The following is a 25,018-nucleotide window of genomic DNA, read 5'->3' as shown; positions in this document are numbered from 1 at the left end:
GTGAAGGACAGAGGACAACTCTGAGGAGTTGGTGCTCTCTTTCCACTGTGAGTTCAGGCAATCAAACTCAGCTCATTAGACCTGAGCCACAGCACTTGAACCACCAACTCTTCTCTCCACCTTGTTTGTTAAACAAGGTCTCACTGTGTGTGGGTTAGACTGTCTAGCTAGCCAGTCCCTGGGATCTGCCTGTCTCTACCCTCTACTTCTGGGCTTACCAATGATGGCTGCCATGACCAACTCTTTATACAGATGTCAGAGATCAGAATCCAGGTCTTTTTGCATAAAAACACTGCCTACTGAGACATCACCCTCCCCACACCAGCACCCTTCCTTTTTTTTTAATGGCACCATCAAGATGAGTATCCACCCCTGAATGAGCAAGTCCTATGCAGAGCCAGTGCCCGCGCCTGTGGAGACCCATCTGTACAGTTCAGCTCACACTCCAGCTCATGCTCACGTGAGGTCTCTGCCATAGCCACGTTTGTCTCTCTTGCTGGCAGAGAGTGTGTTGCTGTGTTAGTTGTCCAAATCTTCTCAAAGTGCAGTCTGGGCCCTTCACCCCTGAATCAACTCCAGGAGACTGAATTAGGACTCAGCATATCTGTAGGATGCTCCTCAGGTATTTCTGATACCCTCTTGTCCCTACCATGTCTGCCCATTTAGAAATCTACTATAGTTCCTAGGCATTATGGTTCCTGCCCTTCCTAGGAAATCCCATCTCTTAGAACAAGGAGCCTAATCTATCCTGCATTTGGTGCCCAGGCTTCTTCAAATGCACAGAGACCAGGCAGTTCTGTTTCTCTGCTGTGTTTATTGATGGAGCTAGCAGAGGCTTCCAGCTACCAGCTGAGACACCAGGCACAGGGATCCTAGGCTCTCGTGACTCAAAAGAAGGAAAATCAATCCTTTAAACCGTGTCTCCCATTTGAGCAGAGTTTCATGGTATTGGCCTTGAGCTCATGATCTTCTTCTTACCTCTGCCTCCAAAGTGCTGGACTTACAGATATGCCCTGCCATGGGGGCCCCTCAAGCCTTGATTCTCACGTCGACTTCCACCTCTGTTGTTCTTTACTAATCTCTATTCAAAATGTCTTCAGGCCCCATCACTTAAGTTTCTGTCTCCCAAGGCAGCTCAAGCTGACTCTTGCCTCATTTCAGTCCACTCTGTGGTAAGATTTCAGCCAGATTAAGGCTATAAAATAGAAAACAGTTATGCCTTGCATGTCTATAATGCCAGCACTCAAGAGGCCAAGGTTAGGAGGATTGCAAGTTTGAGGCCAGCCTGGGCCAACGGGTGTGTCTATTAGAATAAACTTAGACACCCAAAATACTGATTAGAAGGGAACTTGTTTTACATGTTTAGAAAGCTAAGTGACAGGCTGGAGATTGAGAGATTGTTCCGATGCTCTTCCAGAAGATTCTGGTTCCATTCCTGGCACTCAGCTATAACTCCAGTCCCAGGAGATCTAACACCTGCTTCTGGCCTCAGTGGGCCCCAGGCACACATGTGATAGACAGATAAATGAGGCAGAATACCCAAGCATATAAAATAAAAAACGTAGGGAAATTTTTATTTAAAAAAAAAAAAAAACAAACACTAAACTAAATTTGCCTGTGACAGCTACTGCTTTCTGCACCTCAGGTCCTGTCCTTTGGTCTTAAGAGTCTGGTTCACTAATCTATCCCAAGAACACTGACCAGATCCTCCATGATACCTTAACCTTTAAGAACATAAGGCACAGGCTTTGCTGCGTGTTCTCCTGACCTTCACCTTTAATTGGATGTTTGAGTCAGGAGAAGGTGTCATGTTCACAGAGCACACATTATTCTCTGCCCACTCAGACATTTGGCAGATCTTGTCCTGAGATTTTTGCCATCAACCTGGGGGAAAAAAAAAACAACAACAAAAAAACCCAACTTTTATTTTCCTTAAGCTTGAACACAAATGGTTATAGATGTCACAAGCTGTGGTTTGAGAGAGTCACTTAGGTTTCTGGGACCCACATGCTTTTTTTTTTTTTTTTTTAAGAAAGGTCTTCATTTGCTTGGTGACACAGTAGATTCCTGCTTTCCAGTCCACCTACCTCAGCACTGTGCCCCCAGCCTGGATGGGCATTTCACATAATTAATGCTTCCTAAGTCTCCAAGGATTTCACCAACTAAGAGGACAGGGTTGAGGCCAGTCATGCTCTGATCAGTCTCTACAGGACTCACTGGCATATGCTTTGAGGAAGGGGAGAGGCCCCACAACTGCCCTCTGAACAGCCAGGGTTTACTCAGAATCTGAGAAAATCCCAAGCACACTCAAGTGGAATCCAACACATGGAGCAGGCCATGGCCTTGACCAGGCCAGCTGACAGTCACTGAATTCCCACGCTGTGGCAGAGACATGGCAAAACTCTGCTGCCATGGTAGATCAGGGCATGAAGTCAAGGAGAGCCCCAGCACAGCTAATTGTGAAAAGTGTTACTGGAGTGGTGTGGAAGTCATGCTCCTGAGCCAGTAACCTCTGCACAGCATCTCAGCTGACAGAGGATGAGGATAGGCCCGGAACCTAAGCTCTGCTGGGCAAGTGCAGTGCCGAAGCCTTGAGGAGCCTCTGCAAAGTTCAGGCCAGCCTCCTTAGAGTAAACGTCTTTGGGGGGCTGGAGAGATGGCTCAGCGGTTAAGAGCACCGACTGCTCTTCCGAAGGTCCTGAGTTCAAATCCCAGCAACCACATGGTAGCTTATAACCATCCGTAATGGGATCTGATACCCTTTTCTGGTACGTCTGAAGACAGCTACAGTGTACTTACATATAATAAATAAATAAATCTTTTTTTTTTTTAAGTTGTCTTCATAGGAGAGCTGGGTCTGTGGCCCGAAGTCAGGTGCTCATCTGTCCATCAGTGGAAGGTGGCTAGTGACCTTGTTGCAACAAGGCCCTGCTGGCTGGGGAGGGAGCCCTGGGTGCCTAGGCTCCTAGAGTGGGCAGAGATGGTGGCCAGAGGTTGGTTGGGAAAGCCACCGTGAAGGCACAGTCCCTGGGTGTCCCCACTTTCTCCTTGTCTGGTTTGGGAGCTCTCAGGTGACTCCTGCTAGAAAGCACTGTCCAGGTTTGTGGTTGTTCTTACGCTGATGTTCAAAAAGTTATAGTGTCTCTATTACCATTTCTTGGTATTGGTTGGTTGATTTTGTTTGAGGGGGTGGCTTTTTACTTTGAGCTAACGTCAGGCCTAGAGAAGAGCTACAAGAGCTATTCTGAGTGCTCCAGTGCGGTGCACCGCTGTCTGGGCCTAGTCTCCTTCTTTCTTCCTGTTCCCCTTCTTCCTCCTCCCCTTCTCTCCCATCTTTCCCCTGTCATGTTTTCTGTGGTGTTTTCTAACCCTTGCAGCAACTGTAAGGATCGAGTTAAGATCTTGATAAACTTTCTAACAGGCAACAAGTTTAATTCTTCCCCATTCCCCTCTCTCGTGAGACATGGTAGAAAACGCCTTTTTTCCTCCCTCCCTCCCTCCCTTCCTCCCTCCCTCCTTCCCTTCCTCCTCTTTATTTTGTCTCAGAGACTGTCAAACTCCGAAGCCTATGCTGGTCTTGAACCCTGGTGACTGTTTTTTGGCTGGGCCAGTGAGTGCTGGTATTACAGGCTGAGCCACCACATTTGGCTCTATCTTCATCTAGGGAAGGATTCTATCTTACATGAGAAAGAATTCTGTGGGGCTGGGGAGATGGCTTGGTGGTTTAAAGCGCCCACTGCTCTTACAGCAGACACCGGTTCTTTATAGAGCAGGCTTCATTTCCTCCCTGCCTTGAGGAAATGGGGATCCACTTCGGGAATCCCCCGCTCCAGCAGCACAAGCTGCAGCCCCCCACTTCCTTCCCAGAGGCCCCAGAGGGGGGACTGGCTACTCTCCTCTGAGGACCTTTGAAGGGAGCTTGCTGGAGCTTGTAGTTCCATTTAGGGCTCTTACCCAGTTTCCTTTTAATTGACATGCAGGGTCTGTTTAACTTCCTGCTGCTATTTTGTCAAATAGCTGTGGTTTAATAAAGATGCACACGGCCTGTAACAGACTGTATAATTGGAGCGTTCCTACCCTGCAAGCTGAGGCTCTGAAGTAGATCTTAGCCCTGAACCTGCACTGAGCTACTCAGGATTATTAAACGGAGATGATTAATCCTCCTCCCAAGCAAGGCAGGAGCTGTCTTAAGTAAATAAGCAGGCTTTGTGGAAACTTTGTTCTTTTTCTTCAGTTTTTTAGAAGTGTATAATTCAAGGACTTTTCAGTAAATTTCCCCAAGTTGTGCAAACATCACCCTAAAACCATTTTTAAAACATTTCCATCACACCAGTGAGATCCATCCCACCCATGCACATTGGCCCCAGCTCCCAGCCCAGACAGTCCTTCAGCCATCTTCTGCCTGTAGACTCCCTGGGTGTTTCCTGTAAATGCAGTCATACAATAGCTGCCTTCTTTTTGTTGTTTTATTGTGCTGCTGTGGGGCAGGAGGAGAAGGAGACTCACAGTGCCCATGTACATGTAGAGGCCAGAGATTAATGTCACTATCCTGTCAACTCTTCATCTTTGCTTTGTATTGTCTTGAGACAGGGTTTTGTGTCGCCCTGGTTGGTCAGGAATTCACTAAGTAGACCAAGCTGGCCTTGAACTCACAGAGATGCACCATGAGTGCTGACATTAAAGGAATGACCACCACATCTGATTCCTCCGGCTTTTTTTTTTAAGCATTTTTAATTTTATTTATTCGGGGTGGGGGGTTGCTCTCATGTGTATCTGTGCACCATGTGTATACCTGGTACCCAAAAGATTCTAAGGGAGACCCTTGGATCCCCCAGGAACTGGAGTTACAGGGAAAGGGTTGTGAGGCACCTCATAAGTGCTAGGAATGAACCCTGAGTCCTGTGCAAGAGCTGCCAGTGCTCTGAAAGCTGAGTCAACTCCAGACCTATCTTATATTTAGAGGCAGGGTCTCTCACTAAACCTGGAGCTCACCAATCGGTAGACTGACTACTAGCCATCACTACTCCCAGTGCTGGAGTTTCAAACACACACTGCCATGCCCTGGTTTTTCCGTGGGTTCTGAGGATACTTCACCTGCTGAGCCAAACCCCCCAGCCGGCCCATAGATGACTGCTTTAATTTACCATTAACATGTTTGAGTTCCCTCAAGTTCTCCGTGCGTGCAATATCAGGAGGCCATGCACTTTAGTTGCTGTGTTACATTGTGTGGATGAACGGTGTTTTCTCCACTAAGGACAGTGCTGCTGTGAACAGCTCTGTCTGGAGCTTAGACCTGGGTCTTTGTGCATGCTGGGCAGGATCACCACTGAGTTCCATCCTAGCCCTCTTCTCGATGTATATTTTGGGACAGTCTCACTCAGGTGCCCGGGCTAGCCATGAACTTGAGATCTCCCTGTCTCAGCCTTCCTAGTGGCTAGGATTGCAGGCCTGAACCACGAGACCATACTGTTAGGAAGCTTTTAAATGAGAGATAAATATGGACAGTGCTCACTAAGGGCTTTATTCTTTTAGGGTGTGGTTTCTCCCTTATGTCCAGCATTATCCTGTTTTCTGTGAGAACTGGAGCCTCTTGGTAATGGTAACTTTGCTGATTTTTGTAGTGGGGTCATTCCCTGGGGAGGAGTCTGTCTAGGTAAGCATTTAGAGAGCTGTGAATGATGAACAGCAAACAAGCCTGCTATGATGTCCCCCTTTCTATCCTTGCTAGTACAGACAACTGAACCTGAGAGAGAGCGCTTTGTGAATGTGCATATGGGGATGCACATTAGCATGCACACTTGCTTGTGGCTGTCCTCAGAGGCCAGAGAGGGTGTTGGATTCCCTGGAGCTAGAGTTATAGGCAGTTGTAAGTCATCTGATGTGAGCACTGTCAACCAAACTCCGGTCCTCTGGAGGAGCAGCAAGTGCTCTGGCCCCCATTCCCACCTCCCAATTTCTCAATGAACATTCTCTTCTAAATAAGAACCCACTGGCTATAGGGTAGAATATGATAAAAATAGTGTATCTTCTCCAGCCAGCTTCAAGAAGCTAAACTCTGTGATGTACCTCTATTTACCAAGCTTTGAACTTTTTCAAAAAAAAAAAAATCAAGTTAAATTCTCCAAAATGTGGAAAACATGTTGCTTTGAGAGACAAGTCATTGACACCTTTCAAATGTCCTCTTTGTCCAAAAAGTCCCTGCTGCTCAGGCTATGGGAAGATGACACTTCACCTGGCGCTATTCCTGCATAAACGGCTAATGTTGCTCCAAGGAGGTACCCTGAGGTGGCCTGGCGTTGGCTTCTGAGCATTCCAGACTGTGCTGTGAAGAGCCCTCTTAGTGGCCCTGCTGTCAGAGGAGCCCCAAGTCTCCATTCTTGAACAGCTGGCACATTGGTTCGGATTGGTTTGAGACAGACTCTTCCCTACATCGCTCAGGAGCTCCCTGCCTTAGCCCCCCAAGTGCTGGGATTACACACATGTACCACCACTCCTGGCCCGACACCAGTTCTAGAAGATGAAAAGCTAGGCCGGGCGTTTACTTCACATCCATAAAGGGGAAAAGTGGGATGTTAGCTAGGATTTGCACTCTGCTTGGTTGGCAAGTTGGTTTCATATAAGCAGTTTCATTCATTTGTTGAGTTCTTCCTGCCTGGGCCTGTGCACTCCCCTCCACAGGGACCTGTGTGGAAGCTGTCTGCTGGTGACAAACGAGCAGAACTTTGTTTATTTTGTGGGAGGGTAGTGCTAGGCGTCAGATCCAGACCTCATACATGCCAGGCAAGTGCTCCACCAAGAGCTCCATCCCAGCCCTCAGTTTGCTTTATATTTTGACAGGAGCTTGCCATGCAGCCCAGGCTGGCTTTGAGTTTAGGGTGCTCTTGCCTCAGTCAGCTGCTGCTCCTTCCTTCCTTCCTTCATCTTTCCTCCTCCTCCTTCATCCTAACCCTTCTCTTCCTCCTCTTCCTCCTCTTCTGCTCTGAACCAGCCTTAGACTGTGGGCCTCTTGGTGTCACCTTCCTGGTGCACATGAGTCTGGTCTGTGAGTGGCAGGTGTGTCACAGTGTTAGCCTCAGACAGTAGCCGGAGTGGATGTTTACTGTGTCAGACAAGGCCTTGACTCATCATGAGCCAAACAAGAGAAGCATCCCTCAGAGGACCATTTGTGCTGGAGCTGAGCATCTGCCATGTGAAGCTGTCACACTGGCAAGTTGGCAAGTGTATGCTGCCATTCATGGTCAGATGAGGTCATTCTGTGTCTACATCTCCAGCGGGACATGGGAACAGCAATTCTGCTATTTACACCACTGTGCACACCACCGTGTGCGGGTGTGTGTGTGGGTGTGTGAGTTGGGGCGGGGTCTCCTAAAATCCTGATAACTTCTCATCAGCAGAACATTCAAGAAGGGAGAGCCTCTGAGAAGAGGAGAAGGCAACTTCTGTTTGTTATCTCTGGTCAGAAGCCAGGAAGGAGATCTCAGCTCCTTGTCCAAGTCCAACTTGAGAGTGCTAGTTGAAGGGATGGCTTGCTGAGTCAGTGGTCCTGGGGCCACAGGCTCAGGAGCCAGAGCATCAGGCAAGAGGCAGCACAAGGGCTCTTTATGAGGAGCAGGAGGCCTGGACAGGCCCTACAGGGGAGCCTGGGCCTCCCTGCCCTCAGCCTGGCCTCCCAGCTGGCCGCAGCGCCGGGGCTGCATGGCAGAGCTTGCCTCTCCTTGCTTCAGAGAGCCCACTGCCCCACAGCACGGATGACTCAGTGTCTGGCAGGCAGAAGCTGCTTTGAGCCTTTTCCTTTCCCTTTTGTTCAGCCTGGAGTGGGGGAGGTCAAGGCCTTGTCATATCCAGCAGGAAGATGCTGTGACCCCTTCCCTTTGGCAAGCCGCCATCGGCAAATGGGAGGGACCGTCATAGGCCTGGCCCCTCATTGTCTTTCAGCTCCGTGCCCCTGTTCTTTGAGAGGAGCTACTGCCCTTATTTAGATGGCCTAGTGTAGTCTGTGGGAGACACGGTTGCACTTCACTGCTGGCAGAGTCTGATCTGTAACCTTTTGTAGTCCACACTTCTGTTCTCTCAGGCCATGCATGTAGTGAGGTGAAGAGTTCAGGGGTGTGTGTGTGTGTGTGTGTGTGTGTGTGTGTGTGTGTGTTGTATATGTTACAGAGTATATTTGTGCACGTGTGTACACATACATGTAGAAGCCAGAATGTTAACATTGGGAATTTTATTCTCTCTCTCCATCTTAGCTTTTGAGCTTAGCTTTTAAGACAAGGTCTCTCTCTCCCTCCCTCTCTCTCTCTCTCTCTCTCTCTCTCTCTCTCTCTCTCTCTCTCACAGACAAGGTGTCTCTCACACAGAGACAAGCGCTCTCTCTCTCTCACACACACACACATGAGTGGGAAACTATGTGACTAAACCATCTTTCTACTTTTAACTTGCTTTTTGACTATGGCCAAATTAACATCTAAACTTTGGTTTCTTCAACTGAGAAAAAAAGGAGATTTTACTGAACCCTGTGTGTATGTGTGTGTATGGTGTAGTACTAGGGGGATAGGGTCAGGACTTGGCATGCTAGACAAGCATTCTCACACCAACCTGAATTTTCAGCCATGGCTTTGGAGACAGAGTCTCACTACGTAGCTCAAGGTAATCTTGTGCTCTTGATTCTCCTGCCTCAGTCTCCCTAGTGTTGTGACCACAGACCTGTTGCCACCACTTTTGTTAGCAGCCCCAGCTTTTCATTTGTTTGTTTGGGATGTTGCTGGCCCAGGTTCGTTCATGTGTTCACTCTGTAACCAGGCTGGCCTCAAATTCAGAGATCCACCTGCCTCTGCCTCCTAAGTGCTGGGATTACAGGTGTGAGTCACCGCTGCCCAGCTCCGGGTTTTCATATCTTAACACAAGGATGTTGGAGGCTTGAACTGCTGAGTGGTTTGGTTTCCAAGTCTTTGCTTTATTTGGGAATGGGGTAAAAGTCCAGGGGCTTTCCAGACACAGCTGAAGAGACAGGTGCTGGCTCACAGCTAGGACTTCCCAGCAGACGATTGGGTTTGCTGACTGTTTAGTAGGAGCTAAGCCAGTGGGTGTGTGTAGGTCCTTCTCTCTGCTTGGGGGTGTCTACACAGGTACTAGACAGTGGACAGTTTGGGGTCATTAAACTAGGAAAGGGGAAATGTCTAGCATAATCAGCCTTGAAAAGTACACATTGAACTGACAAAATGGCTCAGTAGGTAAAGGTGCCACTCAGGCCCTAGAGCCAACTCCTGATGGTTGTTTATCGTTCTCTCTCTCAATCTCTCTCTCTCTCTCTCTCTCTCTCTCTCTCTCTCTCTCTCTCTCTCTCGCACGCGCACACACACACACACACACACACACACACACACGTTAAGAAAGCCAGACATTGTGACACACACCTTTAATCCAGCTTTCAGGAGGAAAGAGATCTCTGAATTCAAAGTCAGCCTGGTCTACATAGTGAATTAAAGAAGCCAGAGCTATATGGTGAGACACTGTCTCAAAAAAACAACAACAAAAAAGAGTCTCTAAAGTGTTTTAAAGGGGTAAAGACGTGTGACTTTATGCAGTAACCAGGACCTCTGAGGCTCGAGGCACTGCTGGGGCTGAGAGCACTGGGAGTATGACATTCTCTTTTATAGCTCATAGTTCCTTACCTCTAAATACTCCTTCCCATGGCTGGATAACTACAGCCACACTGTAGCAACTGAGAGCCACAGATGCCTTTCCTCAGGTAGTATAGCACGTAGGAGCAGTCCAAGTCCAGGTGTCATCTGTGCCCTCATCTAGGTGTGTGACTGACATTGCCATGTTCTTTTAGCTGCCAGGAAAAAGACCTTTCTCAGCTGTTCCTCGGTACCCAACACCCTTGAGGAAGGCCTCCAAAGCCCTTGTGCACACCACTGTGCTGTCTCACCAACTCTGAGTCACTACTGCACTGAGTAGGGACTCTCCTTCCTCCTGCTGATGCTACCACCTAAGCTAGCGAACAGAAATGTCTAACAATCGTCAGCCTTGAAAACATACACACTGCTGCCAACCATGAGACACCCTGGTCAGAGGAGGGGACAGTGTTCCTGAGGATGACACCCAAGACTGTCGTTCAGCCTTTGCCTTCATGCACACTCAAACACACACACACACACACACAACTCTCTCACGCACCTAAAACCCCATATAAGGACTCTTCCTTCCTTCTGCTTATGCTACTGTCTGAGTAGAACTAACAGGGAATGGCCTAGGCTGTGAGCTGTCACCACTGCCCAGCCTGCTGGGATGACATGGTGGAGCCACTGTGATCCAGCAGCTTCCTGCCTTTGTGTTGAGGGAGGAGACGGGACCAGGAGAGGGGAAAGTCAGCACAGGGGCTTGACCCACTTGGTCTCTTGAAACGCTGTCCTTGCAAGCCAGGTGGGACAGCTCTGTGAGGAGCACAGGTCGCCTAGAGAGGTGAGAACTCGTTTCTGAGCCTTAGGTGCCTCTTTCCACCTCAGAGCTTGACTGCCAACCACCAGGGCTGCCTTGCTGCTTATTGTGGGGGCTGATACAGGGAAACTTGAGTGCTGCTGTCCCTAGAACAGAATCCTCTCCTTTGAATCATCCCTGTGACCTTCCCTCCACTGCAGGAAGGAAGTGACTGTTCACCTCTTCCTCTGGGCCATCTGGGACAAGGGACAGAGAAACAGACAAACAAGAGCTGGGCTCTGTGTGTACATCTGCTGTCTCAGCACAGAGAAGGCTGAGGCAAGAGGATCACGAGTTGAGGCTAGCCTAGGCTGCATCATAAGACCTATCTCAGAGGTTTTAAAACTAGAACAACAAAAAATAAACCACACTTAGAGGCTGATGGCCCCTGTTCTCAACCTTTTGTCAGAAAGTCACAAGCTATAATGGGTGCCCTGTCATGGCCTGAAGACCCACTTGTGATATGGCCTGGGTGGCAGTGTATTTGCCTCACAAGCATGCAGACCTGAGTTTGAGCCCCAGAACCCACATAGGAAACCATGTGGTGGCACATGTTTGTAATCCCAGCATCTGTAGGCAAAGACAGGAGAAACTCTGGGGTGCCTTGCCAGTTAGCCTAGTTGATTATCTCTAGACCACTGAGGAGCCAAGTGTCAGAGAATGGCTCCCAAGACTGTCTTTTGTGGGCCCCCACACACACACAGAGAAAGGGGACATGCAGGCATGTGCATGCATGTACAACATACACGCATCAGATAAAAGAAAATTTTTTGTTTCAGTGCCATCTTGTTGCACGTGTGTATGACCTTGCTTTTTTACACTTCTGTGAGACTGTACAAAGTGAAGGCACCTGTCAGAGTAAGGCTCTTGTGGAATTTAGAGAGCTACACGCTTTGGGATTCATGGAGGAATTGTTTTCCAGCCTTCAGCTTGCTTTCCCCTACCCCTTTCCCTTCCTCCATTTATTTTGTGTGTGCATGCACATAGGAACATGCATGCTATGACAAACATGTAGAGTTAGAAGACAACCTTGTGGAGTCAGTTCTCAGTTTCTGCCTACATAGGACTCAGGTATCAAACTCAGGTTGTCAGCCTTTGCAGCAAGTGTGCTTACCACTGGGCCATCTGGCCAGCCTAGCCTTTGATTTCTAACGGAAGCTTCGTGTGCTGTTTTCATCGCACTCCTTTCATCACACTCCGTGTTGCTCCCTCTCTCTAGGTTGTTGGTGACCTAGAAGCCGGTCTCCTCTCCGGCCCTGTGAGTGCCACTGCATTCAGTTACCCAGCATGCCTAGAGGGCAGGGCCATGAGTGCTGCACACAGGGATGGGCACTGGCCCTTCAGTGGCTCAGTTTGTGTCCAGCAGGAGACTCATCTCCAGAGTCTCCTCATTCTGTGTCATGAATCATACAGAGGCTTCTAGAAGCTAGATTGCCCGTCTTTCCTTGTCCCCTCTCCTCAGGACTTAGTGTCTTTACAGACAGCACCTGAAGCCCTTGGGCCATGTGTGTCAGAGGCAAAACTGTGCCCCAGTCAGGATTTTACTTCTCGCCCCAGCCCTTGCTGCTGGTGTGGCCTGGAGACAGGATCCACCATCTGCTCCAGAGAGCTGCAGGAAGGAAGCACATGAAGAAGACTTTAGCTCTGGGCTACAGTGTGGCCATGATGGCCTTGGGCTTTGCTTGTTCTAAGTCAGGGTCTTTCCTATCTCAGGCCAGCCTCACACTGGCACTGCAGCTAAGAGAGCCCTGGAACTCCTGATCCTCCTGCCTCCCCTTCTCAGGTGATAGGATTGCAGGTGTGCACACCAGCCAATTTGTGTAGTGCTCTGTGGGCCTCAGCCTGCATCCTCAACAAACACTCTAGCAACTGAGCCGCAGCTCCAGCCTCAAACCGGTTGGTTGGTTTGTCTGTTTCTCTTCCTTTTTTTTAAGTTGTGGAGTTTGGGAGTTATTTTTGCTTGATTGTTTTGTTTCTCTGAAACAGGGTGTTGCTCTATAAGCCTACCTAGATTGGTATTCACTCTGTAGCTCAAGTTGGCCCAGAACTTGTGATAATCCTCCTGTCTTAGCTTCCCAAGAGCTGGGATTATAGATGTGTATCACCGCACCTGGGTTATTCTTTAAATCACATGTGCTTTCCATTGCTGTGACCTAGAGCAGCTTGGGAAAGGAAAGGGTTTTTCTGGCTTACATTTCACATCACAGTCCATCACTAAGGGACAGCAAGGCAGGAACTCAGCGAGAGGCCATGGAGGAGCGCTGCCCACTGCCTCACTTCTCCTCATTTGCTCGTTGACCTTTTTTGTACAACCGAAGGACCACCTTCCCGGGGTGGTGTCATCCACAGTGAGCCCAGTGCCCCCACAGCAATCATTAATTAAGAAAATGCCTGTAGGCCAACCTCATGCAGAAACTCCCCAATTGATAATCTCTCTTCCTATGCGATGAGTTAACAACAACAAAGCAGTACCCAGCCAGTCTCTGCCTTCTTAGACTGCTTTCCTGTTTGCACAGCAGAATGGCCCTGCCCACTCTGCCCTCCTAGTCCTGTCCTTTCATCTGTTACTCTGGCTTCCTCCATCAAACCTGAGCTGTGACTCTTTCTTTACAACAGGGTGAATCAGTGAAGTACTTCCTGGATAACTTGGACCGGATTGGCCAGCTGGTGAGTAGCCCACCTCTTCCCGCTATTGCAGTCCACTATCCAAGGTTAGAAAACTGGATGTGGAGACCAAAGCAGACGAGGGGCTCCAGTGGGCCAGCTGTCACATAGTTCCTATGAATTGTGCCATCTGCCAAGTCCCTGCTCGATTCTACACACCTGTGCTTAGGGGAGAAATTACCCTGAGAGAATGGCTTCCCCCCAGTCCCTGTGAGAAACACAGGAGCCCTGGCTAGGGCCAGAGGAGGCATTCCTGCCCCTTGTTGTGGTAGAGAAGTTCTAGCATATGCCAAGGCCCACACAGTATGATGATGCGGCCATCATTCACAAGCTGCCTGCCTGCCAGAAGTGCCTACCTCTGTTGTCACTGTCTCCTTAGTCTCAGGTCTAGATGTGCTGGAAGGCCAGCACTCAGCAGGCCTGTGCAGGAGCATGGAGGCTTAGAGGCCAGCCTGGGAGACCTGTCTCAGTAAAACGTAAAAATACAGTGAGTGCACTACCATTCATCATGCTCCTTCATGAAAGACTAGCAGAGCCCTCCCCCAACACACACACACTGCCACCAGCACCCAGGCACTGTGGAGACTTTCTCCCATCACCTGGTGAATTTGCCTTGGTGATTGTTGCTTTTGGACATTTTGGACTGACATCCTAATGAGCCCGGTCATCACTGGGTAGTGTCACTGAATGTCTGTCTGCAGATTGTTTCCTCCCTGCTGTTTCCCCCTTTGATTTACTGATTGAGGTAGACATCCATCTGAGTGTCTCTCTGGATCTCACTGTTCTAGCCTCATAGAGTGGTGGACAGATACCTTCTGCCCCTGTGACATGATGGACAGGTGTACTGGTCCCCAAGGCTTTCAAAATGCGTGATTAAAGGGCTTTGAGAATTGCCACAGTTAGGACCTTATGGAGTGGCTCCGTGGGAGAGCACCTGCCTGGACTCCCCAGTGGGAAGCTGGGGTGTGGCTCAGTGTAAAGTATGCAGGAGGCTGTGTTTTGTCTTCAGTACCAAAAAGAGTAAAGTTTCTAAGGCACACACACTAAATATCTCATAGGCTTCGCTTAGATCACATTACACAGCCTCAGTTAGTCAGTGGGAAGGTTTTAGAACATACATGCTCTGGAAGCTAGAAAAACAAACGATATTTATGATACAGAAACAAATGAAGAGGATTTTTAATTTCTTCTAGTGAAGAAGACTGGATGAGATTTTACATGAGACCCAGCTGAAGGTTCTGACCATCCTGTCTCAAGCTTGTATTCATTAAGAAATGAGGTGTTCAGTCCTGCTATTTTGTTGCAAGATGGATTTAAAGTTCTGTCAGTGAGACTCGCTTTTTGCTTTTGGTTAAATGTTCTTGCACGGGTCCCTGTGTCTTTGCCCTGCAGTCTGTCTCTCTGCCAGCTTCCCTGTGCTCATCCTTCCTGGTTTCCTTCCTTCTCAAATGTCTCCCTTCCTCATGTTTTCCAGAACTACTTCCCCAGTAAGCAAGACATCCTGCTGGCTAGAAAGGCCACCAAGGGAATCGTGGAACATGACTTCGTTATAAAGAAAATCCCATTTAAGATGGTGGATGTGGGCGGCCAGAGGTCACAGCGCCAGAAGTGGTTCCAGTGCTTCGACGGCATCACATCTATCCTGTTCATGGTGTCCTCGAGCGAGTATGACCAGGTCCTCATGGAGGACAGGCGCACCAACCGGCTGGTGGAGTCCATGAACATCTTCGAGACCATCGTCAACAACAAGCTCTTCTTCAACGTCTCCATCATCCTCTTCCTCAACAAGATGGACCTCCTGGTGGAGAAGGTGAAGTCTGTGAGCATTAAGAAGCACTTCCCAGATTTCAAGGGCGACCCGCACCGGCTGGAGGACGTCCAGCGCTACCTGGTGCAGTGCTTCGACAGGAAGCGCAGGAACCGCAGCAAGCCCCTGTTCCACCACTTCACCACCGCCATAGACACCGAGAACATCCGCTTCGTGTTTCATGCTGTGAAGGACACGATCCTGCAGGAGAACCTGAAAGACATCATGCTGCAGTGAGAGACAGCCCCTCCCTCTGCTGTCCTCTCGGCCTCTGGGGCTGTGGCCGCCCACGTGGTTCTGGTGTGTCTGCCGCCTGCATGGACCTGCAGTGGGCATCTCGAATCCACACCATCTAATACCTGGCTCAAGAGTGCTGGACTACCAGCCACACCAGCGAGCTCCGGGCAAGAGGACGCGGGAGTGTCAGTGATAGCTACTGAATCGGGGACTGTGAGACTACTGAATCCACACCATCACTCTGCTGTTGATCTGTAAAACCTGGGGACACAGCTTTCGCCTCTCTACAGAAACTCTTCCTTGTTGACACAGTTAACCAAGGTTCAGGTGTACGCAGACACACGCGTGCTCTCATTAATGACAGAAACCCAACCCCAGCTGGCCTTGCAGCCGGCTCTCCCCTCTGCCGTGCAGGTTCTCACTGAGTCACACTAACTCGGGAGCTTGGCCTCACACTAGGCTGTAAAGAGCATGCGATGCTGCTAAGCTCACCGTGTCCAAGCCCAGGCCTCAGTGCCACCTCCCAGAGTGAACACACAGCCTTAGCATCGTGCCAGCACCCTCCGAGTCTCGCAAAGGCGCAGGCGGGGTCAGGTGTCCACACTCCCCACGGTAGAGAAGGAACCTGCTTTAGTGCCCAGGAGACACTCACCGTGTCTCCATGCCCATCGGGCCACAGTGTGCAAAGGTGGCCCCGTGCAGCTCTGGCTAGCCTGTGTACACGTAGTGGTGCTCTCTACTCCTTCACCCGTCCCTCCACAGCCCATGGCAGAGACACATAACCAAGTGGCCTTGTAGGTTGCCTTACTTGACAGTTGGTGGCATGTAGCATCCCCTGTGCTGGGCTCTGAAGGTGGACCAGAGATGCTCTGCAGCTCAAGAGCATCTTCTTGCCTCGACTGCTTGGTGGGCCCCAGCCAGCAGCCTTCAGGAGCAGCCCTGGGCTCTGCACACCACCCTCACCATTGCCTTCACACAGTGCGCTCTGATCTCAGGGTAGCTGGCAGGCCACATAGTCGCTGTGCACGCAAAGCCAGCCGGCACCCTGCTAGCCCTGGTCCATGAGGGTGCAGAAGGCCGGGACATCAGCACAACCTGCTAAGCCCTGGCCAGCCTACTGGCAGGCGTCGCACTGTTTTACAGTATATTGCATTCCAGACCTGCCCCTCTGTACATTAGTGACTTTCTGGGAGCTGGGGTGTGGCTCACAACTTCCCCCGAGTGTTCTTTGGCTCACTAACACCTCTAAGGGCCCTGTCTGCAACCAAACTGCTCCTGACACTTGATCCCTGTTGCATCCTGGTCTTGGCTCATTTCAGCCACCAGACATGTAGGATTTGTGGAGTAGATGCTAGGCCAGGAGACAGGGTGGGACCGCTTCTTAGAGCCCTCGTTATTGCAGTGCTCTGACTGGGAAATAGCCGTCAGCCTCTCGCTCACTTGTTCTTGCTCTCTGTGCTCAGTGGTGTGTATCAGTGCTTGCTGGGCTTCTGGCTCTTTCCTGTGGAGAGAGAGCAGCCGTTCTGCCTGCCTCACCAAGTCTTCACAAGCCGAGGGGATGTGGCCAGGTTAGGACCAGCGGCCAGCAACCTTTCAGGGCTCCCTCACCAGGTGCCCTGTGGATCTGTCAGTGCTGAGACCCCAAACAGACACAACCTGTTCCCAGCCGCTGCTGGGGGCCACTGTGACCAAGGTGAGTGTGGGGTTGCCAGGAGAGCGCTGTCCCTCTGACAGACTGACCGTTTGTACCAGTCACTTTGAAAACCAGAAGGCAGCATGTGAGTAGCAAGATGTGAACTTGAGCTAGCTGAGCAGAACGCAGGTGGATGGGCAGAGGCCCACCACCCTGGCGAGCTGAGCCTGGCTGTGTCCTTTCTGCTGGGACACCCCTCCTCTGTGGTCTGTGAAGTGGTGCAATCGGAAGACCAGGCTGGAGTCATTTACAAGTTTCTCCACGTAGATTGTAGTCAGGTTTCTCCCAGACCTTAGGCGTTTGTATTTTTTTTTTTAATTTTAATTTCACTGTTACCCTTGACTATTGTCCTTTCTGTTGCAGTGATGGAGAAGCAGGAGGTGTTTGTGCCTCATCTATTACTGCAAAAAAAATTAAATAAATGTAACAATAAATGTGATAAAAACCAGTCTGCTTCATGCCTAGCATGTTAGAGAGTGGGCACGGGGTGGGGCGTTGTGAAATGCACTCTTCTCTCCTCTGTACAGAGATTATTTCACAGTTCCTGACCCGCTCTGTGATGTCACAGGTCACTAGGATTATTTCACAGTTTCTGACCCGCTCTGTGATGTCACAGGTCACTAGGATTATTTCACAGTTCCTGACCCGCTCTGTGATGTCACAGGTCACTAGGATTTCTAGTCCTCTGATTTCCCTACTTTGAGAAGATAAAAAAATAATAACAAAAAAATCTGAGGAGATCCCTCGGTCAGAAACATGCTTTGCATACAAGCATGAGGCCCGGGGTTTGACTCCCAGGACCCACATCAAAATCCATAAAAATCCGGGTGTGGTGCATGCAGAGGGCAGGCCCCCAGTAAGACACCTTGCCGTCTAAGTAAACACAGTGTGCAGAGCCTGAGGACAGCCTCAAGGAAGCCTTCACACACACACACACACACACACACAGAAATAGCACTGTCCGGCCAAGCTGATGGGTTGTGACTGGCCAGCTCAGGGCTCTGGAACCACTTCGGTTTGTTAGGGTTTCACCAGAGCAGTAGCCCAGGGCTACCTGCTCCCCACTTAACACCATGTTGTCACTGATTGGGTGGGGCTGGCTTGAAGATTTGAGCTTTACACCTCTAGATGTTGGTGTGAGTTCTTGGTTTTCCTTTGCTTAATATAAAACTCAGGAGCTGGAGAGATGGCTCAGCAGTTAAGAGTAGAGTACGGATGGCTCTTCCAAAGATCCTGAGTTCAATTCCCAGCAACCTCATGGTGGCTCACAGCCATCTGTAAAGGGATGTGTGTCCGAAGACAGCTGCTGGTACTCACATACATAAATCTTTACAAAAAACAAAACAAAATTCAGGTTTACCACTCAAAGCCAACATTCACTTGCTCATTTTCCATCCCAAAAGCACAGCCTCCTTCAGTTTGAAGATTCACCTGTTCATTGCAAATTTTAACTCCACATACCTGAGCCTGGCACGTCAGAGAGCCATCACAAATGTCTTTTTCGATGAAAGTCTCCAAATCACATGATCTGTGTACATACATTAAAATGCACCCTTACCCAGGCACAGTGGTCTTAGGAGGCAGAAACAGAAAGAGCATTCAAAGCCAGCCTGAGATGCACAGGACTCTGTCTCAACAATAAGCACACACAAGAGGCCAGGGACATGGAGTATGTAACAGCAACCCTTACTGCACAAACATTAGGACCCAAGTTCAAATCTCCGGCACCCATATAAAATGTCAAGTTGCATAGCCTTGTAACTAGCACTGTGGAGGACAGAGAGGAAAGTCACTAGTGCTTGCTGGCCACCTGTGTAACTCCTAGTGAGAAACTCTGCCACAAAAAAAAATGGGCAAAGAGAGTGATCAGGCAGGGTGCTATGTCCATCCTCTGGCCTCTGCTTAGGCACATACACACACACACACACACACACACACACAAGCTAAATAACAAAGGAGTTACTTGTTTCACAGAGACACCAAGAACCAGCCAAGTGCTGCATGAGTTGGTTGTAGTGGAGGCTTTTGTCACACCAAGTGGTTTGTTGGGGGAAAAAAAGAATACAGGCTCCAGCCTGTGTCAGCAGCACCATGAGCAATGCCAAGCAGTGTGGTGGTTAGGGGCTTCCTTTTCTAGCCCTGGTGCTGGTGGGCAGAGTAAAGGGTGTTGTTCCCACCTGCCACCTTGGCACCTTCTCACCAGCAATAGATTTGCTTTATTTCTTTGATGAATATGATTCCAGCCATTCTTGCCTCAGTTTCCTTGGTGCTGGGATTATTGAGGGCTTCCTGTAGGCTAGGCAGGCACTCTGACGACCGAGCCACATCCCCAGCCCAAGAGCCCACCTTCTGAAATCTGCTACAAGAAATGCAGAGGACCAGTGGACGGTGGCTGCAGCCCTTCCCCGGCTCAGCCCTCCCTAGCATCACCTCTCATTGCCGGCTGGAGCCTAAAATAACTCAGGTTTATTTTTGAGCTCAGCTTCTTGGGTAAGAGGCAAATGAAAACAAGCTTTAAGTCAAGAGGCTTGTTTTAAAAGGCAATTTCCAAGAAACGTCTAGGGGTCACTGTGGGTTCAGCCCCACCCAGCATGCCGTGTTCCCTGTGATAGTTGGCAGGTTACAAGCTCCCTGCTTCAGGCTGCGGAGCGATTGATTCCTCGGGGGTCTTTGTTTTGTTAGTTTTACTTTACTATTGCCTGTGTGTGCAAATGTGCCACGGCCTATGTGGAGGCCAGACGGCAACCTTGGTTCAGGAGTATCACACTCAGGTGGTCAGGTTCACATAGAAAGCACTTTTACCCATTGAACCCTCTCACTGGCCTGGCTTTGTTCTACCTATGTGTTTGCACCTGAGTGTACCTCCAGCTTCCCACCCTGGGGAGAGGTAAGTGTGTGGAAGCTTCCAGAAGCTTCAACAGAGCTGACTGGGGGCTGCCCAAGAGTGAGGGTGCAGGTCCCCACCGCCTGTGCATCATCCCCTTATTCTGCCTATTTTCCTGCAAAGTTGAGAGAACACGGTGAGCAAAGGTGGGGGTCCTGGTGTGCGACTGGCAAGATGGCTGAACCGATAAACGTGCTTGCCATACAAGCCTCATGACCTGAGTTCAATCCCCAGAACCCACAGGTGAACTCACTTCCAAAAGTTCGCTTCTGAAATCCACGCACATGCCACAACACACATGTACTTCACTAGCCTGCATCTCTCACACACACTAAGATTTTAATAAGAAGTGAGCTAGCAGACACGACACATTCCCCTGCACTTAGAGACTTAAGTTTAGCAGGGCATGGTGAGGGACAGCTATAGTCTCGGCTCATGGGAGGCTGATCAAGATGTCCAGCAAGAAGATAGAGTGATACCTCCTCAGCCAGTAAAGTTGTTTGGGACCTGAGTTTGATCCCCAAATCCAAGTTAAAAAGCTGTGTATAGGGACTGGAAAGATGGCTCAGTGACTAAGGGCATTGACTGCTCCCCTAGAGGGCCCAGGTTTAATTCCCAGTACCTACATGGCAGCTCACCTGTGTGACTCCAGTGCCAGGGTTTTCATGGCACAGGCGTGCCTGTGCTGCACATATCTTTGCACTTAGCAAAATACACGTAAAATAAGTAAAGCTTGTTCAGGTGGTAGTAGCGCACGCCTTTAATCCCAGCATTCAGGAGGCAGAGGCAAGGGGATCTCTCTGAGTTCAAAGCCAGACTAGTCTACAGAGTGACTTCTGAGACAGCCAGGGCTACATAGAGAAACCCATCTTGAAAAAAAAAAAATTACTAGACACAGTAGCACATGCCCATAACCCCAGTTTTGAAAAGGTGAAGACAGGCAACTCCCTAAGAAGGGAAAGGCTCACCAGCCAGCCAGTCAGTCAAGCCTACGTGGCAAGCTCCAAGCTAGTAAGAGACTCTGTCTCAAAAAGCAAGATGGACATACTCAAAAACCCAATAAAAATATTATTTTTAGGGGCTGGACAGATGACTCAGCAGTTAAGAGCACTGGTTGCTCTTCCAGAGGTCCCAGGTTCAAGTCCCAGCACCCACATGGTGGCTCACAACCATTTGTAGTGGGATCCAATGCCCTCTTCTGGTGTGTCTGAAGACAGCCACAGTGTACTCATATAAATAATTTTTTTTAAGTTTTTAAAAATAGTTGATGAAGCCAGGCATGGTGACACACACCTTTAATTTCAGCAATGGGGAGACAGAGGCAGGTAGATCTCTGAGTTCAAGATCAAACTAGTCTACTAGTGAGTTCTGGGAGAGCTAGGGCTATGTAGAGAGACCTGATCTCATCGAAACAAAAAAAAATCAAACATCTAAGGGGGGCCTCAAACCTGTACATGTGGGCACACACAGGTACACACACAGACACACACCAGACACACACACACGTTGCTTTTCAAACCTTTCTTGACCTTCCTGGCAGGCTTGGGTAGAGCTGTCTGTCCCTCTAGAACCTGGCTGTCTCTGCCTGTTGGATCCAGAGTGGCTCACCTTAGCACTGCTCACAGACCTTCTGTATGTGGACACATCCCTAGAATGTTCTAGCATCCCCTTCAACCTCAGCGGGATCGAAGTTTGAACTTTAGCTTTACCCCTGGCTCCCCAGCTAAACCACTGCATGTCTGTGCTTTTAACATTGGAGGGTCTGTCCATCCACAAAGGTCTCTGTCCCAGGAGCATCTCCTTCCTGGTCATGAGGTGAAACTCAAATCTTCTGTCCCCAACAGTCTGTGTCACAAAATGCTGGCCTGCCTTCTCCTCTGACAGGAGTCTGGGCTCTGGGGAGAGGAGGGGACATCAGGGCACCTGAAGAGGCATGGTCCAGGCTCTGCTGCCCTGCCAATAAAGCCAGAAAAGGAAACACATGCTGGCCGTCCTAGCAACACAGGGGGCACAGGAGACTCAGCAGCACGAAGCTAAGCAGACAAGACACTCCAAGGTCATCTTTGGCTACACAAGAGACCAACCTGGGCTACTGACACTTTAGCTCAAAAGAAAAACAGAAATTAAAAAAATAATAATTAAAAAATAAAAAAATAAAAAAACGAGGAGGTGGGGTAGCGGTAAGAACCAGGAGGGGAGCCTAACCGGAAGGAAGCAGTGGGAATTTTCCCTTACAGGATAGATAGTTCACTGGCCCCTCCCACTTTGCTTCACGGCCTCTGCTCCACGGGCACCGTTCCTAGCATGATGCTCTACCTCATCCTTACCACAGCCTAAAAGCCATGGACCCTGACCATAGTGAAACCCTGGAAGCCTGAGCCAAAACCACTCTTCCCTCCTTGAAATTGATTTGCTTGGGTGTTTTTCACAGCATTGAAAAGGGAACACAGTCACTCACCTAACGATGCACATGCCTCTGTCCCTTACTGCCTCTGTCCACAATGGAGAGCGCCCACAGCCCGCCCTCCTCCTGCCTCAGGACCAGGAGACTGGCGTTGCTGGCGTTTGAGAACAATGAGAGTCACTTCAGGAAAACAATCTGTGTGTGTGTGTGTGTGTGTGTGTGTGTGTAAGAGCTTCAACAATACATGACACAGAAACAAAGGTAGAACACAGCACAGCTGTGGATGTATAATTTTAACATCCTATGTCAGGAATTGATATAGCCAGAGACAGGAAAAATGTCATCAAAGACAAAAGAGCTCAGCCCCAACCACCACACTGGCCTAACTGGTGGCAGCAGCAGCCCCAGGGTTAGAGAAGTGGCCTCTGTCTTCCACAGCCAGCCCCATCACCCCCACGTCTGCCAGCTTCACAGGGCACAAATGTCCTCAGGATCTTCTCAATGGCACCTGTGCCAGCCCTGGTGAGCAGAAAGGCATTCTAGCCATGGAGAAGAACCCCGTGTTAGCAACACAGGTCAACATCAAATGTTGGTGCCAGAGAGATGGCTCAGACATTAAAGATGTGGGCTGCACTTGCAGAGGACCTGAGTTCAATTGCAAACAAGCCACATGTAAGGTGGCTTACAACTTCCTGTAATGGCCTCTGCTGCCCTCTTCTGGCCTCTGTGGGCAACTGCACTCACGTGCACAGACACACAGAGATAGAAACAGACATACACAGCCACATAGCCCATGCTGCAGGGTGGCCCAGAGCCCCCTCCTGCAGGGTACAATTAACCATGTAGCAACCTCCTGCCTCTCAGCGTCCTCTGCAGGCCACACAACATGGGAACCCTGTGGGCAAGCACCCAAAGAGCATTTCTTTAGCTTCTGGGGAACCTTTGTTTTAACCCTGCAGATACCAGAGGACCCTCAGTCACTGGGCACCCCTGGTTGGTGAGTATCCTCAGAGGAAAAAAAAAATAATGCCAGGAGCTGACTTCTCGGCATTGGCTGGTCCATCTTGCCAGGTTAATTCTCTGCCCCCCAGCGGCAGTGGGAAGAACTGGCCTTGGCAAATCTTCGTGAGCTCAGCCGGCGCCTCAGGGAAGAGAACTTGTCTCCCAGGACCCTGCGCAGTCCCACATTATCCTTGCCACAGGGCACGTGCTGCTTGGTCACCGGGAGCTGCCCTGTGAACATCTCCCACCGGCTCAGGGCATCCACAGCCGCATCCACCTGGAGCAGCTCCTCTTCAGCTCCCTCCCTCTCCAGGGTCTGGATGCACGCAGTCAGCCACTGTCCATACTCCTCCATGGCGTCCACCGGCCCCCCGAGGGTCAGCGACACTTCTGAGGCCATGAGAGAGCCCAGCCCATCCTCAGATACTGGTTCAGGTCCGTCAGGGAAGGGATGACTCCACCCATCAGGGGTGACAGGCTCTGACGGGCTGGTGACAGGCTCCGTGTCACTCTCACAGCCCATGCCTGAGTCAGCACTGAAGGGTAAGGTGTCCTCCGACACAGATGGCTCCCCAGCCTCTTGACCAGACCATATCTCCACCATCACCCGAGTCCAAGCATGGAGTCTCTGCGGGAAGAAATATAGGCTAAGGTTGGCGATGGAGTCACTGAGGACCACCCCAGGAGCCGGCATGGAGCTGGAGCCATGAGGTCCCTGGAGGTGGGTCTGAGGACTGGAGTCCAGGCCACAGCCGAACTGGACTTTCCAACTCCCAGAAGCCCACCTTTCACACGTACTTGGCAAGATGGCTGTTAACCCAGCCACTGCTCAGAGTTAAAGTACATGACGATTACAGTTAATCTGAACTTTTATGTGTTTGTGTGTGTGCGCATGTACACACACGTACATGTGTAGGGTACACACACGTGCATGTGGAGGCCAGAGATCAATACCACGCATCCTCATTTCATGCCTCGTTTTTTTGTTGTTTTTTTTTTTTTCGAGGCAGGGTTTCTCTGTATAGCCCTGACTGTCCTAGCTGTCCTGGAACTCACTCTGTAGACCAGGCCGGCCTTGAACTCAGAAATCCGACTGCCTCAGCCTCCCGAGTGCTGGGATTAAAGGTGTGCGCCACCACGCCCGGCTCACACCTTGTTTTCTGAGACAGTCTCTCACTGAGCCGAGAGCTCACCATGGTTAGACTGACTGGCTAGAGAGCTTCTTAGACCCTACTGTCCCCAGCATGAGGGTTGCTTATGCCTGCCCCACACCCAACTTTTTATTAGCTGCCAGGAAACCAAATTCACATCCTCATACCCACTAAGATATCTTCCCAGCCCCTACAGTTCAAACTTTGTTTCCACTGGGTAATATATATATCCTGTACATGTAGTACCCACAATGGCCAGAAGAGGGCGTCAGATCCTGCAAACCAGGAGTTAACTGGCAGTTGTGAGCTACCAGACATGGGTACTGAAACCAAACTATTCTTAAGTCATCCCTCCAACTCTGAAGTAAAATGTTTTTAAATCAAATGTTTTTTTTTTTTTTTTTTTTTTTTTTTGGGTTTTCGAGACAGGGTTTCTCTGTATAGCCCTGGCTGTCCTGGAACTCACTCTGTAGACCAGGCTGGCCTTGAACTCAGAAATCCGCCTGCCTCTGCCTCCCGAGTGCTGGGATTAAAGGCGTGCGCCACCACGCCCGGCTAAATCAAATGTTTTTAAATCACATTTTCTGCCCCTAAATGCCACCTACCATCAGCTGTCCTGTGACATGAGCTTCCCAAAGCACATCCCCAGATGGATGCCCTTGTGTGACACAGCACATGCCCAGATGTGCTATATATTGTG

General features: G+C 49.8%; 2 protein-coding genes across 2 annotated transcripts in view; one reads left to right on the top strand and one right to left on the bottom strand.

Moving 5' to 3' along the window:
• The window catches only part of Gna12 (guanine nucleotide binding protein, alpha 12), a 70,488-nt gene extending 54,699 nt beyond the window's left edge, over window positions 1-15,789 (top strand). The window contains exons 3-4 of the mRNA NM_010302.2: window positions 13,093-13,143; window positions 14,615-15,789. Of these exons, the coding sequence (NP_034432.1) occupies window positions 13,093-13,143; window positions 14,615-15,184 (621 nt within the window). The 3' untranslated portion in view covers window positions 15,185-15,789. The remainder of the gene's footprint in view (window positions 1-13,092; window positions 13,144-14,614) is intronic.
• Window positions 15,790-22,420: 6,631 nt separating this feature from the next.
• The window catches only part of Amz1 (archaelysin family metallopeptidase 1), a 29,186-nt gene continuing 26,588 nt past the window's right edge, over window positions 22,421-25,018 (bottom strand). Inside the window, exon 8 of the mRNA NM_173405.2 lies at window positions 22,421-23,795. Coding sequence (NP_775581.1) covers window positions 23,238-23,795 — 558 coding nt within the window. The 3' untranslated portion in view covers window positions 22,421-23,237. The remainder of the gene's footprint in view (window positions 23,796-25,018) is intronic.

This window comes from Mus musculus, chromosome 5 (genome assembly GCF_000001635.26).
Source record: "Mus musculus strain C57BL/6J chromosome 5, GRCm38.p6 C57BL/6J".
Taxonomy (NCBI): Eukaryota; Metazoa; Chordata; class Mammalia; order Rodentia; family Muridae; genus Mus; species Mus musculus.
This window is presented reverse-complemented; position numbering and strand designations above follow the sequence as displayed.